At 45.6% G+C, this 16,823-nt stretch overlaps 1 protein-coding gene across 1 annotated transcript in view; it reads left to right on the top strand.

Annotated features, from left to right (window-relative positions):
* Positions 1-16,823, top strand: part of LOC144774152 (TRPM8 channel-associated factor 2-like) — a 63,246-nt gene that overhangs the window by 15,299 nt on the left and 31,124 nt on the right. The window contains exons 2-3 of the mRNA XM_078659169.1: positions 4,805-5,039; positions 5,377-5,616. Of these exons, the coding sequence (XP_078515295.1) occupies positions 4,805-5,039; positions 5,377-5,616 (475 nt within the window). The remainder of the gene's footprint in view (positions 1-4,804; positions 5,040-5,376; positions 5,617-16,823) is intronic.

Below are 16,823 nucleotides of genomic sequence, written 5' to 3'. Positions count from 1 at the left end.
TGCCCCCGTATCATATGTATTCCACATACAATTACCATATAATTGACCATGCGTGTAATACATCTGGCTTGTGTGTGGAACACATAGAGTTTGCATTCCATATTGAAATTGGGAATCAATAACAGATCATCTTCATGGATTATAATAAACCTACAATTAAAATATGTGATGCTTGTCTAAGGTCTCTTGTAACTGTCACGTGTTCCTGCTCATGGTAACTCTGCTAACTAGATGTGCCCATCTTTGAAGCAAGGCGTGCCCTGGCGCCCGCAACATCAAGTTTCAAAACCTAGCTGGTTCTGTGGCTTCAAAGCTGTTTCTTATAAAGGCCATCTCTGCTCACTCCCAGGATCTCACCTTAGCAACTTCTTGTATTCTTGGTGAGAACTTAGTCATGTGATTTATTAGACATTTCTGTGATCCTATACATATATATTCCCTGCCTTGCATCAATGAGCTTTTCTCATGGTGCATGAGGTGTACGTCAAATCTGTGACTCACAAATTATGAACATTTGCAATTCATACTCTTTGCACTCAACTGAACGTGGGTATTATTAGGCGGTTCTTCATGATGTTCCTTCTAACCATGTGCGACCTCTTGCAGGAGCCGCAGCTTGGAGAAGCACCGGCCTTTACCTCTACCCAAAGCAGCAAGCATCCATGGTATTCCCACCATCAGCCATCGGAGCACAGCTGAAGGTAAGACACCGCTTGTCATGGAAAGAGCTGCCACTGAGTGTTAACTGTGAGGTCTGTGAAGAACGTATCGTGTTCCTGCTGGGTTAGTTAAACCCATTGAGACGTCCATCAAACTGCTATGAGGATGCTGCTCTGACTCAGCTGAGAGCAGAGTCTTGGATTCACATGGCCGTAGAAGCCCAGTTGAGCTAAGATAATCTGTGTGCGATCTGATGAACCATCTTGGGAAAAATCATCAACAGATGCTTTACCGAATACCTCAATGGCCACCAACTCCTCAGCACCACTCAATCTTGTTTCAGACCCAACCACAGCATGGAAAATGCCCTCATCCCCACCACAGATGACATCCACATTATTCTGGTTGGAGGAGGAATGGCGACCCTCATCCTCCTGGACTCCTCTGCAGCATTTGCCACAGTCTCCCAGCTCATCCCACCCGGTCCAACTCCTACACACCATCAGAATCCAAGAACACATACTCAATGGATACGCTCCTTCCTGACTGGGAGGACCCAGTCAGTCAGCCTGGAACCATACACCTTGGACGCATGTGACCTCATCTTCTGAGTTCTGCAAGGAACTTCCACTAACCCCGACCATCTTTAACGCAGACATGATCCCTCTAGCCAGCATCATCCACTCTCACAACATCAACGTCCTCTCCTACTCCCTCACAGATAAGATGTCCAGTACCCGGATCAAGTTCAATGCCTGCATGAATGAAATTGTCCAGTGGGTTAATTGTCTGAACCTGAAAAATGACACAAGTGTAATTGTAATCTTTGGGAAGACCCCTTTACATAGGACTCCACTCGGTGGCCAACAGAGCTAAGACCTATCCCTTCCTCACAATGCATGCCAAGAACCTCAGGCACATAATCGTCCGCAAATTTGACTTGACCACCCTAGTCAAAGCTGTCACTGCTTCATGCTTCCATGCCCTGAGGATGCAAAGGAAGATTTTCAAATAGCTCCCAATCAGCGTCCGGAAAACCATCACTCACGCCGTGGGAACTGGATATTCGAACACACTTCTTTGTAGAGATCACAAAAAGCTGTTTGCAGACTATTCAGAAATCTTCAGCCAGATTAACCCAGCCTTCCATGATGCTTTTGCATCACTACAACAGCTGAAGCAGCTCCACTGGCTCTCCATACTCAAACGAGTACAATTCAAACTCCTCATCTACACTTTCAAGGCAGAGCATAACGCTGGCCCAGTATACGTCTACAATCACATTTGCTTTCGGAAACGTTCCAGACACCTCCGCTTGTCTGAACTCCTACTTGCACATGTGCCTCGAATACAGAAAACCAGATCCTGACGGTGAATCTTTTCCTTCATCGCTCCTAGTGCATGGAATGACCTGGCAAGACACATAAGAGCCTCCTTCTTACTGCTTGGATTATGCAAGAACCAGAAGACCTACCTTTTGAGTAGTTACCCTTCTGTGTAATTGTGGGCTCTACAAATCTACATGTCATAATATAACATAACGTACGTTAGATTTGAGGGTCTCTAGTTGGCACAGGTAGGTACTTGTGACAAATAGGGACCCTTGCCTCTAGTCAGGATAAGGGGATTACACTCCTAAATAACCCCTGCTCACCCCCTTGGTAGCTTGGCATGAACAGACAGGCTTATCTCAGAGGCAGTGTGTAAAGCATTTGTGACCACATACAGTAACCCATTGACAAAAATAAAAAATTTTAAATAGATTTACCACAAGACCATAAACGACTAAATACACAATACTGTTACTTTAAGATGGTAGATTTAGCTTAGTTCAGTTCAGTTATTAGGATGCGATACTTTGCGTCAATGTACCTTACGATGTGTTGCGCTTCTACGACAAGCAATGTCGCAGCGATGGGAATGCGGCAAAGTTCAGGTGCAAAGAAATAAAGACGTGAAGATCTTCCAGATGCGGCACGCTTCTCCAGGGATGCGAGAAGTTCTCAGTTCGATGCGTGGACTTCAGCGGCAACACCCATGTTCAGAAGTGCGACGGCAACAGCTTCAGCTGCGATACTCTTCTCCCACGATGCGTGAAGCTTCCGCACGATGCGACAACTACAGCGGCAATATCCTTGTTCAGAAATGTGACGGCAGCGCGCTTCTCGGGGATGCGAGGCGCTTTCCTCAATGCGGTGCAATGCGACAGTTCCAGCGGTGACACCCTTGTTCAGAAGTGCGACTGCAGCAACAGCGATGGCGACACGCTTCTTCCTCGTTGCGAGACTCTTCTCTCGATGCGGGGCAGTGCGACAACTCAAGTGGCGACACCCTTGTTCAGAAGTGCGACGGCAGCAGCAGCAACACGCTTCGTTTTGTTGAATCACGCTTCCAGCTCCTTGCGACACACAGTTCCTCAGAAGGCCCAAAACAGCAGCAGGCACTTCCACAGGAACTCTGGCGAGCTGGGGGTTGAAGTCTGTTGTCCCTGAGCCTTCAGTAGGAGGCAAGCTCTTTTCCAAGCCTTTGGAGATCCTTCACAAGTTGAAAGCAAAGTACACAAAGTTCCTTTCTCCTTCCTTTGGCAGTAAGGTAACCACTGCAGGCCAATCCCCCAAGCAGCATTTTAGCTTGGGAATAGCCTCTCCTCAGTTTCTTCAGGTTCCTCTCCTCAGTAAAGGTTTCTTCTTGTAGTCCAAAAGTGATCTAATTTCTTGGGATCAGGATCCCAATATTTATACCCGAAATTCCTTTGTCCTCTGAGGGCAGAGGGGCCTTTGCCCAGTCCAAACCAGTTCTGTAGCACTCTGTTTACATGACTCCTTCTTTCCTTTCACAGTGCAGAGCAGACACATCAGACGCCCCACAGAAGGTGGAGGCGGCATTGTGGAGGGAAAGCACAGCCATGGAGCACTTTGTTGACATGATTCCTTCTCGTCTTTCACTGTGCAGGGCAGAGACATCAGACGTACCACAGGGGGTGGTGCCAGCACTGTGGGGGGCAGGCACAGTCCTATTCAGGTCCCAGGTGCAACTCCTCCCTCCCATCTAGATGCAGATCTCTCTATTCACCACTGGGTGGACTCATTCTGCCTCCTGGAATTCCCCAGCCCTGTCACTCAAACTCCAGACAAGGAATACACAACCTAGCAGAGGCAGGCTTGAAAGGTTAGGCAAGCAAATACCTACTTTCTAAAAGTGGTATTTGCAAACACAGAATGTTAAAACCAACTTCACTAAAAGATGTATTTTATCATTCTGAGTCCAGGAATACTAAACTCGAATTTCTACCATGTTCCCTCAGTCAGTTACGATTATAAAATGTAACAATCCAATCTGGCCTATGGAGAACAGGTAGCCTTGCCATAGTAAAAAACAAAAAAGGCTGTAATTCACTATTAGGACATGCCACACACATCAGGGCTTGTCCTACCTTATACTTACAATGCGCCCTGCCCTTGGGCCTACCATAGAGTGTCTGACATTAAGCAAAGGGAAGGTTTAGGGACTGGCAAGTGGGTGAACTTGCCCAGTCAGCATGACAGTACCAGACTGCACGCAGGCTCTGCATTGGCAGACCTTAGACACATTTTACAAGCCTGCTTCTGTGGGTGGCACAATCAGTGCTGCAAGCCCACCAGCAGCATTTGGATTTACAAGTCCTGGGCACACTCAGTGCACTGTACTAGGGTCTGACCAGTAAACCAAATTAGCCAATCATGGAACCACTGATTCATACATCAATTTACAATAGGGAGAGCATATGCACTTTAGCACTGGTCAGCAGTGGTAAAGTGCCCAGAGTCATAAAACCAACAAAAACAGGTTGGACAAAATATAGGAGGAAGGCAAAAAGTTCAGGGATGACCCTGCAGAAAGGGCCAGTCCAACAGTACCATACACATGGCTCCCAAATGTGTGCATTCCATTCACTTGCTTTAATGTGTCTGTGATCCACTGGTCCCCTTTTGCGTTGACTGATGTAAATTGTAACCATGTATGATTCCTATACAATGACAACATTTCTTCATAGAGTTGACTATCGAAAAATAATGTAGTCCACTGGTCTCCACTCTGGAAGATTGACAAAAATGATAGTAATGTCTTGTTCACACATGCTGACTGCACCTATCTGACCTCACAGGTGCAGATTGGATGCCATACGGATAACCTCAGTGGTAAAGAGGATGACCTCAGCAAGAGACAGCAGCTCTTCCGGCCGCCAACGGTCACCAAAGTCTACCAGGTTAAGAGCGAGAAGATGACCATCTCCACCCTGTGGGGCGGCCTCATCTATATCCTGGTGCCAGGCAGATGCCAGCTTGGACTTTTGTCAATCACTGTCACAGGGGCAGTGCGTGCACCCTTCTACAAGCATGGTGAGTACGGTACAAACACCTTGAGTAGGACATAAAGCATAAGCCCCTCTACTCTGCTCAACAAGTGGTGGTTATGTGGTTTGATTACTTAATTGTTTACTAGAAGAAGGGAGTGTTGCATGAAGGTTCGCTTTGATGGGTGAAACTCTGGAGTTAGAGAGACCTGGCTAAATGGCATTTCCACCATCGTTATGTGAGAGTTCCAGCACCTATTTAGAAGATCTGATGTCCTCTGGAGGCTTGGAGATTTGAACTGTGGTGCTGTCTATTGCACAAGGTAGCCCTGGTGTTCTGATTGGGTAACAAGTACATTATGTCATCTTTGAATCTTCTACAGGAGAAACTACTGATTCTGACTGGCTGGAAACTGTACGGCACTACCCTGCCCCTTGGGCAGAGTTTGCCACTGAGAACATCACCCTCACCGTCCCTGCAGAGTGTGCCCTTGCAGTGGAGAAGCCCAGCTCCTTGATGTCCTTGTGGGACCGCATGATGGCAGCCGTTGCTGAGCTGGCGGCCATCCCTTTCCCCTTCTGGAGGCCGGAGAGAATTGTGGCAGATGTCCAAATATCAGGAGGTAAGTACTGCACCCACATACATCTGCCCTGCACACTGCCAGCTTCAATTCTCTCGCAGGTGGCACCAGTGCATGCCACACAGGAGGGTGAGTTGAGAGTTCACACGCTGAGCGCTTAGGCTATTCGATGGGGCACATTTCACTTGCCTCCTCAAACATTCTCTGATTTGAGGTGGACTTTGTAATAAACGATAACAAAGACAGCAATCAAACATTCATAATATTCAGACCTAAGTATAAACTAGGCAACCTTCCAGCTTGCAGGAGCTGGTTTTAATTCACACTCCTTGGGGGTGGAGGAATGTCTAGTTTGAGGATACGTTTGAGGAACAGCTCAACAATCACTTCGATTATTTCAAATGATAAAATGTCCCTCCACCCAAGACCACAGAATACAGCTACACCTGTGCCTATCCCGACAACGCCTTTGAGGGTACAAAGGTCTGGTACTTGACTAGGAACAAACTTTGAAATCTATTCACACAGGCTGCATGGATGGTTTGGTTGTAATGGCATCAGGTGCATGGAGATCATCTGTTTTAGCCTCATAAACTAATTCTCCATCTCTGCTTTTCCTGCTCTTTCTGTTCTACTTTATGCCTTACCGACCTGTGCACCCACCACTCTCCGTATCTCTTCCGGGCAGACCAGCAGCGCCTGAGGGTCAGACTAGTTCATCACTCTTGCAGGTGCAGGGAACTAGTAAATGAGATACCAGAGAGGTGGCCCACTCCTTGCACACAGCTCTGGGGGCTTATTTACAAGCCCCTAACACCACCAGAACGTCACTTTTCACTTAACATGGCTGAACGCTGCCTTGTAAATAAGGCCCCTCTTCAAGCTATACTTATTTATTTTTATTTATGTAGTTTGTAGAGCGCACAGCTACCCCCGGAGGGGTGTCCCGGCGCTAGAACCTGAGCCTCAGAGGGAGAAGAGAGGGGAGGAAAACAGCAGTGTGAGGATCAAAGTCCGGAAAATAGCCAGGTTTTAAGTCTGGCCCGAAAGATGGATTCAGAAGGGCAGAATCTGAGATCGATAGGAAGACCGTTCCACAGCTTGGCAGAGATAACACTGAACCCTCTGCCGCCCATTCTAGCGAGTCGAAAGCGGGGAGAGATCAGAAGGCGGAGGTTGTTGGATCTCAGGGATCTGATGGAGTGAGATATCGACACTCGCTTTTTAAGGTAGTTGGGTCCAAGGTCGTTGATAGCTCTCCAAGGTCGTTGATAGCTCTAGCGGGAAAGAGGCGGACAATGGGTGTTGTGGTTGGCGTTCCACCGCAACACCCATTGATTTTGACGCTGCCCCGTATTTATAAGGGAGGCGTAAATATGGGGCAGCGACAGATTTAAGACCAGAGAAAACCTGGTCTTACCCTGGGGAAACAAGAAGAATTGCTTTATTTCTCCTCGTTTTTGCTGTTTCCATGCATGATGCCTTGTGCAGCACACATGGAACCAGCAAAATGTCATTGATTGTTTATGTGCAGGAAATGGTATAGCCCAAAGCTCTGTTTTTAATATAAAATCAGGGCTTTCGGTGGTCATATCACTGAAAATTTAAGATGTGAAAAAAATATTATTGTCTACGGGTGCTCGTGGAAGAAAATTTCTATGGACTGGAATCTAGAGAATGCTAAAGTGATTTTACTGACCTCTGCTGGTCGTTTTCTGTCAAGACCGTTAAATAGAGGCAGTTAAATAGAGGCCGCTTAAGTGGGCTGGTGCTGCTAGCACCGCAACCCAGCTGGATAGCAAGGGCAGGACGTGGCATGCTGGAAGCCAGGGGGCTAGTGCTGCTGCTATCAGGGGTGAAGAAGGTGCAGTGGCACCAGGGCACAGGTGACTAAAAGACCCTCCGGTTCCCGATGGTGGCTTTGTTTTACTACTAAGCTCGGGTCCATTTCCCATGCTCGCTTCAGTGTCCACAGGGCCCTAACTCTGCCATTGGCTTCCGTGCTGCCCGGCTGGGGGCTCACACATTCAAACCCCGGGTTCAACGAATCCCTGATTGACGCTAAGAAAAAATGTAAACAACTTGGACGTATGATATAGAAGCACATAAAATAAATACAGCGAATCCATTAAAGCATACCATAAGCTGGCCCGGAGAGCCAGAGCGGAGCATATTGCTGGCTAAATTTCAGAGAGTAACAACTCCCCCAAAACAATCTTCTCCCTTCTTAAAGTTATGAAATGTACAAACTCGAAAGCCGACTCACCTGTCACCTATAATAATCAGTGCGATGAGTTGGCCGAATACTTTGTACCTAAGGTTGATAAAATGTGTAAAAGCTTTCTACCGGTCACTACTAATATTGATCAGAGGATAGGGCCCAAGTACAGGGGACCCATGACGGATAAAACGCTGTGTTCCTTTCCCCAAATATCCCTTATTGAGACTGAGTCTCTTTGCTTGAAAATCAAATCAGGCTCTCCAGCTGATTCCTTGAGACCAGCCCAATTCTGCCAAATTTGCAACCTCATTTTACCAGTGGCCATGGAATCGATTAATCTATCCCTGACCTCAGCGCATATACCATCAGCTCGTAAGCGCGCTAAAGTGACACCTCTCTTGAAGAAAGCATCGTTAGACCCATCTGAATCGGGTAACTATCGCCCCATTTCCCAGCTCCCTTTTCTAGCCAAGGTGGCAGAATCACATGTCAATACTATTCTGACAGAGTTTATAGAGGAAAATGACATCCTGGACTCCTCGCAAAATGGCTTCAGAGCCCGTCACAGTACTGAGTCGTCTCTGTTGGCAGTGACTAAGGAAATTCGTAGTAGCTTAGACGACGGAAATTCCGCGGCCTTAATTCTTTTGGATTTAAGTGCCGCGTTCGACACTGTCTCGCATGAAATATTACTGTGCAGGTTACAGGAGATACGGATTGGGGGTTTGGCCTGGGCCTGGTTTCACTCTTTCTTAGAGGGCAGAACTTTCCAGGTCATAGTGCCACCCTACCACTCCCAGGAGTCGGCAATTAGACATGGGGTTCCCCAAGGATCACTACTGAGCCCCGTGCTCTTTAACGTCTATGTACAGCCCTTGGCAGTGGTGGCAAAAAGCAGAGGATTGTCGTTGATTTCCTATGCAGACGACACCCAATTAGTCATCTCCTTTTCTAAGAAATGTAAAAATAATCTCATCAAATTTAAGGAGGATACGCTGGCAATCGCCAATTGGCTGACAACAAACTGCTTGCAGCTAAATGCCAGTAAGTCGGAAATTCTGCTGTTCGGGAGAGACATCGATATGTGGTCAGAGCAATGGTGGCCAGACCAATTAAAACCAGCACCTCTGCCGAAGGAGGCAGTCAAGAACCTGGGCTTTTGGTTCGATAGAGGTCTCTCTTTTGACGCTCAATCCAAATTAGTCGCAGGGACCTGCTTCGGGCTCCTGAGAGGGTTAAAACCTCTACTTGGCTTTTGCGAACCCATAGTCCGGCAGACTATTTTACAGGCTACTACTTTATCCAGACTGGATTATGGCAATTCCCTTTATTTAGGTGCCAACACATGCTGCATTCAGCGCCTTCAGAGAATGCAAAACGCAGCAGCCCGTACTCTACTGGCACTTCCGAAATCATGTTCAGTGTCTAGGTTTCTACCTAAACTACACTGGCTGCCAGTAGGAAAAATAATCCAGTTCAAGACACTCTGCAGTGCTCACATAATCTTGACTCAACAAGCTCCTTCGGTCCTAGTAGACCTGCTACCAACGTACGTCCCGAAACCGTCCCTTGCGGTCAGCTGACCAAGGGTTGTCATGCACCCCCAGAGTTTTAAGAGCCAGAGCTGGTGATCGTTCTTTTAAAGTTTTGGCGGCCAAACTCTTGAACTCCCTTCCGACTGCTATTAGAGGGTTCCAAGATCACCTAGCTTTTCGAAAAGCCATAAAGACCTGACTTTTCCCGGCGTAACTTTCTCTCCTTTTTCCCGGGCTGTCACTACTTACGGGCATTATTGGTAGCGCCGGGCTGCCCGTTGCTAGTGCAGCTATGCGCTGTATAAATCCGCTAATAATAATAATAAAAGAAAATGCATTTAACTGAGCCTGTGTAGTTGCACATAAAAAAAATGTTCACCCAAAGGAGCCTCTTGGCACAATATGCCAGCCATTTGTTGTTATCCAATTCAGTGGTACCTAATTTACTGAAAGGTGAGAGGGCACCCAGAATTCAAACCTGTGCAATCGGAGTAAAACATTGATGATGGATGCTGGTGCATCTAGTCAATTTATAGGCCATGTTCCGTGAAAGTGCAATCCCATGAAAAAAAGGTACAAGGACAAAAAAATGCCCCTTCTAAGAAGTGCAGCTAATTGGACCAGAGCATTGATGGGGTCCAGGGAGGGTCAGAGAGCTGACCTATTTTATCAATAAAGTAGCGCTCTTCACCTGGAAATGTAATTGGACCAGTGCTTTAGGGAAAAAGGGGTTGCTACTCCACATACAAAAGCCGTACAGTCTATATCAAGCCCCCATTAGTAAGACCCGGCAGCAGGCAACACTGGATAGGAGTAAATCATGGTTTTTACTTACAACCATTCCTCAAGTTCCTCTCGCCAGACCCAGGATTCAACATGTCTGCAAGAAGTGAAGGATTGAGCCGAACCTCCTATCAGACCAGACCCCCTACAGAGCAACCCAGAAGCCGTACGTACAATTATCTACCCCAATACTGCAGTTGGATGAATCTCACAAGCTGGCAACACAGAAAAACATGCATAAGAGGATATGCAGTATGCTTCTGGCACCACAAATGTCTCACAATGTGTCCGTGTTGTTTTGCCGCTGATTTTAAATCACCTGGGGCACAAAGCTTGTTCTGACTGTGCGCACCTCATAACAAACTTTAAACAAGAGGCGAAGCACATAAAGGAGGTAAACACATTGAAATGTTTGGCAGGTGAAATCACTTAATTAAAAGCAGACATCCGCAGTGGTTTAAGTACTTCTCAGCCCCCATGCCGGAATTCTGGGCCTGGACTCGGCCCCCATGCTTGCTTTCTGCTCCTGGAATCAGCCCCCATGCTGGGTTTCTGCGCCTGGAATCAGCCCCCATGCTGGGTTTCTGCTCCTGGAATCAACCCCCATGCCGGGTTTCTGTGCCTGGAATCAGCCCCCTATGCCGGGTTTCAGCTCCTGGAATCAGCCGCCATGCCGTGACTCTGTACCACGCCGTGCAAATGCCCTCAAAGCAGACCCAGCCTCCACTTAGACAAAACATGTCCCACCCCACAAATTAACAAGCCCTACCTCAATTAAAAACAATGAAAAGCAAGCACACACATACAAAAAAAGAGAGCGAATTCACCCAGCAAATCCCACAACAAACAAGCATTTGCAATGCAATAGGACTCGTATTTACGCAAGACCTATTGCATTAGAAACAGGAGTGCGGGCATCCAAGAAGGCATGGACGGAAGTGGGGAGGTGAGGGGGGTGCGAGAAGTTACGGACTGAGGGAGGGGGCGGGGGGACACAGGGAAGAAAATGTGTTTTTGTAAAGGGGCCAGTAGGAAGGATACAAATGACAACATGGCCGTCAGGAGGAGGGACTAACAAGCCTAAAACCAATCAGAAGGCAGCATTTAGGATGTAAGCCAATCAAAAAGATGGGCAGGGAGTGGGTGGAGCTTCCACGAAGCTTTCACGCTATAGTGTAAACTGCATGTCTCGCAAAGCGAGCAACGCATGCGCTGCATCGCCAGGTGAGACCTAAAAAGGAGGGAAAAGAGTTTGGGAAGGACATTTTGAAAAGGTCACTTTTTAATTTTTCTAGTGATTTTTTAACTGGAAATAGCTTAAATCAAAGACCCATCATGGTCACTCTCCATTTCTCGGTATGAATCTATTTACCATCGGAGACTTTACAACTCATTAATGGTGGCCCTCCTAAACTTGCACAGGTACACCTCAATCATTTGTGTATGCAGACGGTTTGATGATCATACCTTGTACTCAAATGCGTCAACGGTAATAATTAAATTGACTTCAGGAATACACCATATCCAATAGACTGAAGGTAACTCACAGAAAACAATAATGATGGATCATTTTACACATTTTACTTCTCTTGTGTGGAAATCAGCTTCAAACTTGCACATAATGAATTTATCAGATAGACATTGTGACCCATCTAGTGCAATCAATCGCTTTTCTCTGTAATATGGGGGGACCAACAAATCTTGTAATTTTGCAAAGCCCTTTTGTGATAAAAAAAACAATTTTATATAGATTTTAAAATTGAATTACATATGAAAAACGAATTTTTATGATTTGGACTCTGATATATTCTTCTTCAATTTGAAGGATTGTGCGATAACTACAAGAAGTGCAGAAGCTTTGATCATGTTACTCAGCGTACTTATCTTGGGGGATTAAATCGGTAATAAATGTATTTCAAACTCCCACATCATAACTTTGGGCCTGGTTAGGATCTTGGCAGATGGGATACTCTGTCACAACTATGCCGTCCGCCATATTACAAGTTCCGTAGGATATAATGGTATTGTAATTTGGCGGATGGGATATCTGTCACGTTCGTAATCAGGCCTTTTAACAAGAAGCTGCTCTGATGTCTCTCGGTCACTCACACACTATTCTAGAACATATGGGGTTGGGTCAGCAACGGCACCATCAACTACAGGTACTACTACTAAGTTAGTACCTCTAATCTAATACTAAATGCTGATTTTTAGGTAAGTTATTAAAAAACTTTAGATTTTGTTAATTAAAAACATTGAAAGTGTATTTAGTCTAAGAACATCTATGCCTCAGTGTTGATTAGGATTAGAATAAGGACTTGCCTCTTTGATTGCCTCCAATAATCAACTTTGTAGCTTTACAGTGGAAATAATAAGAACCTATGTGTGTGTTATATAGATTACTTAACAGTAATAAACAGCAATTAAATGACTTCAGAATTAAAACACTTTATCAAAAAGAGGCTTCTCCCATTGCCTGGGCTCCCACAATCCTTAATTGATGGACGATTAATCAGCATCAGCTGCACTCGTCGTCAGCACTCTACATGATTAACAGGTCACAGCAAAAAATGTAATACAGGAATCCACAAAGACTACTGATTTTCTCTTACTATTGAACAGTCATCAGCCTGCAAAAACTTAAGTTATTTGCAAACCACGTATGTGATGGAAAAACAATTTTGTTTAGATTTTAGAATTAACTCACATATGAAAAAAACATTTTTATGATTTAGACTCCAAGGGCCAGATGTAGGTAAATATAATTTACAAATTCTAAAATACCGAATTTTACCGATTCTGTATTTTAGAATTGGTAAATGGTATGTAGATAATGATTTTACCGAATCGGTAAAATTCGGTAAATACCGATTCGGTATTCCCCATTCATTCCTATGGGCCTGGAGGCCCATAGGTGAGAATTACTGATTCGGTAAATACCGAATCGATAATAGGGGGTAGACCTACAAGAATGGCAGGGTGTCACATTGACACCATGTTGCACCCCTGTATAGTGCATGGGTGTACATGTGGCACATATACATGCCCTAAAGGCATGTATGTCTGCCACATGGCACTGTTAAAAAATCACAAAATTACTTTTTTAATGGTTTTCGTTATTTACCACCAACTTGTAGTTGGTGGTAAATAACGAATCCTTACAAGTGAAAAGCACTCATTTGAGTGCTACCTATATTAAGGTGAGTAGTGCGCTATACAAATGGCATGATTGATTGATTGATTGATTGATTAAGGATTTGGTAATTTACCGAATCGGTATTTAAGAATTCGGTAATTTACCGATTCCTTAAATTACCGATTCGGTAAATTACTGATTCCTTAAATTAGGCCCCTACATCCCAAAAGCCTAATACCCGTCGGTAACGGCCGAAATTCTGTAATTTTGGCCCTTACCGACCGGTATTAGGCTTCCTACATCTGGCCCTAAGATATTACTCTTCTCCAATGTGAAGTATCATGCAAATCACTCCACTTGGAAGCAGAAGCTGTCGGCTATCCCACTCCTATGAGGAAACAATAGAAAACACAAGTTACTCACCAGTAACTGTGGTTCTGCAGCATTGGTGTCTTTCATAGATTCACATTCTTGGATCATTCCCAGTCGTTGAAGTGGGAGCCCCTCTGTAACTTTACAATAGCAGTGCCGGGCACTGACAGCGTTAAAAGCCACAGGCAGTGCCCACTGCGTTAGACAATTCACCTCATTCTAAAGGGCCCTCACTTCAGCCAATAAGGTGAGAGCGCTCCTTGAGGACTTCACAACTCAGATTTCGTTGCATAAGAGTGGAAATGCAAACCCATAAATGTAATGTCTGAGGTGAGCCTCTAGTCGAGATGAGGGGAGATCGCATGGGAATCTATGAAAGATACCTTGGAGTGAAATGGGGATAAAAAACAGAATCAACTTATTGGAATAGATGATGGGGAACTGCCTGCCCACTGCTGCGTTTGTGTCTGCAACCACTTCCTGGCAAATGTGTCTTGTGAATGCGTAACTGCTGATCTCACTGGAAATGATGTGCGCAGTACCTATATAGGCACCACCTCACCGCACTGACGTCAGTTACTTTCTTAACTTTCCAAGCCAGGAGCGGAGAGCCACAGTGAAAACTGAGCAATAAGGCCCTGAAAAGGGTGTCCCTTACACCGTAACCAGTTTGCACGGAGGATGGAAGGGTTGGTAAAGTATTTGGGGCTAGACAGAGCCTCCACCAGATAGGGAGTTACGATAGGTAAGTAACTTGTTAATCTGATAGAGACTTCTAGCCACAGATTCCTGACCTTAGAATGGGTATGCAAGAAATACCTCACGGGAGATGGTCTGCAAACCCACTTAGACAAAAAAGTTGAGCAGGACTGAATGAGCCAAGTGCCTATCACGACTGACCTGACTGTGCAAACAGTAATGTTTTGTGTATCAATGCAGTGAGCCCCACATCGCCCCCCTGACAGATGTCCAGGAGAGGAATGCTCAGCGCTAACGCAGTGGTTGCAGCTTTGGCTCTGGTGATGTGAGCCCTCAAGCCCTCAGGGGGGTGTTTCTTGGTATACAACGTTTACAACGCAATTTTTACAACGCACTACCATTACAACTAAACTTTTACAATGCAAAATCCATTACAACGCATGCATTTACAACGCAGTCATTACAACGCATGACACTACAATGCACACCACTACAACGCATACCATTACAACGCAGTCATTACAACGCATACCATTACAACGCATAACTTACCATCCAACACTTACCCTACTGTTGCACCCCCTGGAGTTAGAATAGTAATTTTAACCCCTATACTATCCAACACTTACCCTACTGTTGCACCCCCTGGAGTTAGAATAGTAATTTTAACCCCTACACTATCCAACACTTACCTTATATGCAAAGTAGTGTAATGCGTTGTAATGGTATGCGTTGTAAATGTACTATGCGTTGTAGTGGAATGCGTTGTAAAGGTAATTTTAAAGTATTCGTTGTAATGTTATGCGTTGTAATGGTGTGCGTTGTAATGGATGTTGCGGTGTAAAAAATGTGTTGTAATGGTATGCGTTGTAAAAGTGTGTGTTGTAACGTCATACATCCGTGTTTCTTGGCCATTGCGTCACAGATCTTAATGCACGGGACAATCCATCATGAGATGGTCTGCTTCTGCACATCCCTCCCTTTTTTGGCTCAGCCATTGTCCATGAAGTGTTGATCATCCTCCTGGAACACTTTTGTGCGCTCAAGGTAAAATAACAACACACTTTTTGGTTGAGTCAGTGGAGTCTCTCATACTCTTTGAAATCTTTGGAGAAATAAAGCAAAGAAGGTAAGCAGGGAAATGCAATGGACTATATGGAAGGGAATGACAAACTTCCGAAGGAAGGAGGCCCATGTCCAGAGGATCAGCTTGTTCAGGTAAAAGGAGCTGTAGGGAGGATGGCGGATGTCATGGGCGCTAAAAGGGCAGTCTCAATGGTGATAAACAGAAGGGGGCAATTGTGCAAAGATTAGAAGGCGCACACATCAAGAAAGTGAGAGCAAGTTTGTGGTCCCATGGAGGCATGATAAATGACGTGGGCGAAAACATGTCCAACAGACCTTTAAGGAACCTGGCTACAACAGGAGATTTGAAAAGAGAAGGTTGTTCTGGCAACCGCAGGAATGCAGAGAGTGCCAAAAGATACCTTTGACAGTGCCAAAAGTAGAGCAATGCCGAGCCAAAGATAGGGCAAACAAAAGGACATTGGATAAAGGTGCAGAAAGGGGTTCAACTGTGAGGTAGGCACACCATGACACAAACTTATATCAATGAAGACTTGGTGGAGACATGCCCGACTACTCAAAACATGTCACAGACTTCAGAAGGGAGGATGAAAGCTGTCAACTGTTGCCACTCAATCTCCCCGCATGTAGGTAAAGAGGAAGCAGACTTGGTGAATGACCCTGCCCTCTTGCTGCGACAGAAGATCCTCCGGAAGAGGCAGCCAGGATACCAGACTCATGCCCAACCAGGAGCCACAAGAATTTGTATTTGTATTTGTATTTTGGTATTTGTAGAGCGCAACTAACGCTCCGGAAGGAGCATCCTGGCGCTAACTGGAAAGTATGCATACAGTTTGGAGTTACAGAGGCAGGGTTAGATGGCGGCCAAGACATACTCGTCTGGGAGACTGAAGATCCATGTTTTTAGCTATTTTCTAAACTGAGTTTCTTTGGTTTGTGACCTCAGATGGGGCGGCATGGAGTTCCATGCTCTGGAGGATAGATGGGTCAGGGTTTTACCCCCTTTGGTTTTTAGGTTGAATTTGGCGAGTTTTAGCAGGTTATTGTTGGAGGATCTCAGGGTCCTCTGGGGGTTGTAGTGTGGGTAGCGTTTAATTAGGTATTTGGGGCCAGTGTGGTTAAATGCCCGGAAGGCAACGATTAGGATCTTAAAAAGAATCCTTTTGAGCAGAGGCAGCCAGTGGAGGGTTCTCAGAGCAGTTGATGCTGAGGACCTCCTGGGGAGTTTAAGCACCAGTCTGTTGGTGGAATGCTGGACGCTCTGCAGTTTTTTGAGTGTGATTTTTTTCACACCTGCCATTAGACCGTTGCAATAGTCAAGGCGCGAGAGGATTAGTGCGACGGTTACCGCCTTTCTAGCATCTGTTGGTAGGAAATCAAAGAATTTTTTAGGGATTTGATAATCCCGAAGCAGCTT

Source organism: Lissotriton helveticus, chromosome 8 (assembly GCF_964261635.1).
Source record: "Lissotriton helveticus chromosome 8, aLisHel1.1, whole genome shotgun sequence".
Taxonomy (NCBI): Eukaryota; Metazoa; Chordata; class Amphibia; order Caudata; family Salamandridae; genus Lissotriton; species Lissotriton helveticus.
The sequence above is the reverse complement of the archived record's forward strand: the minus strand, read 5'-3'. Positions and strand labels throughout refer to the sequence as shown.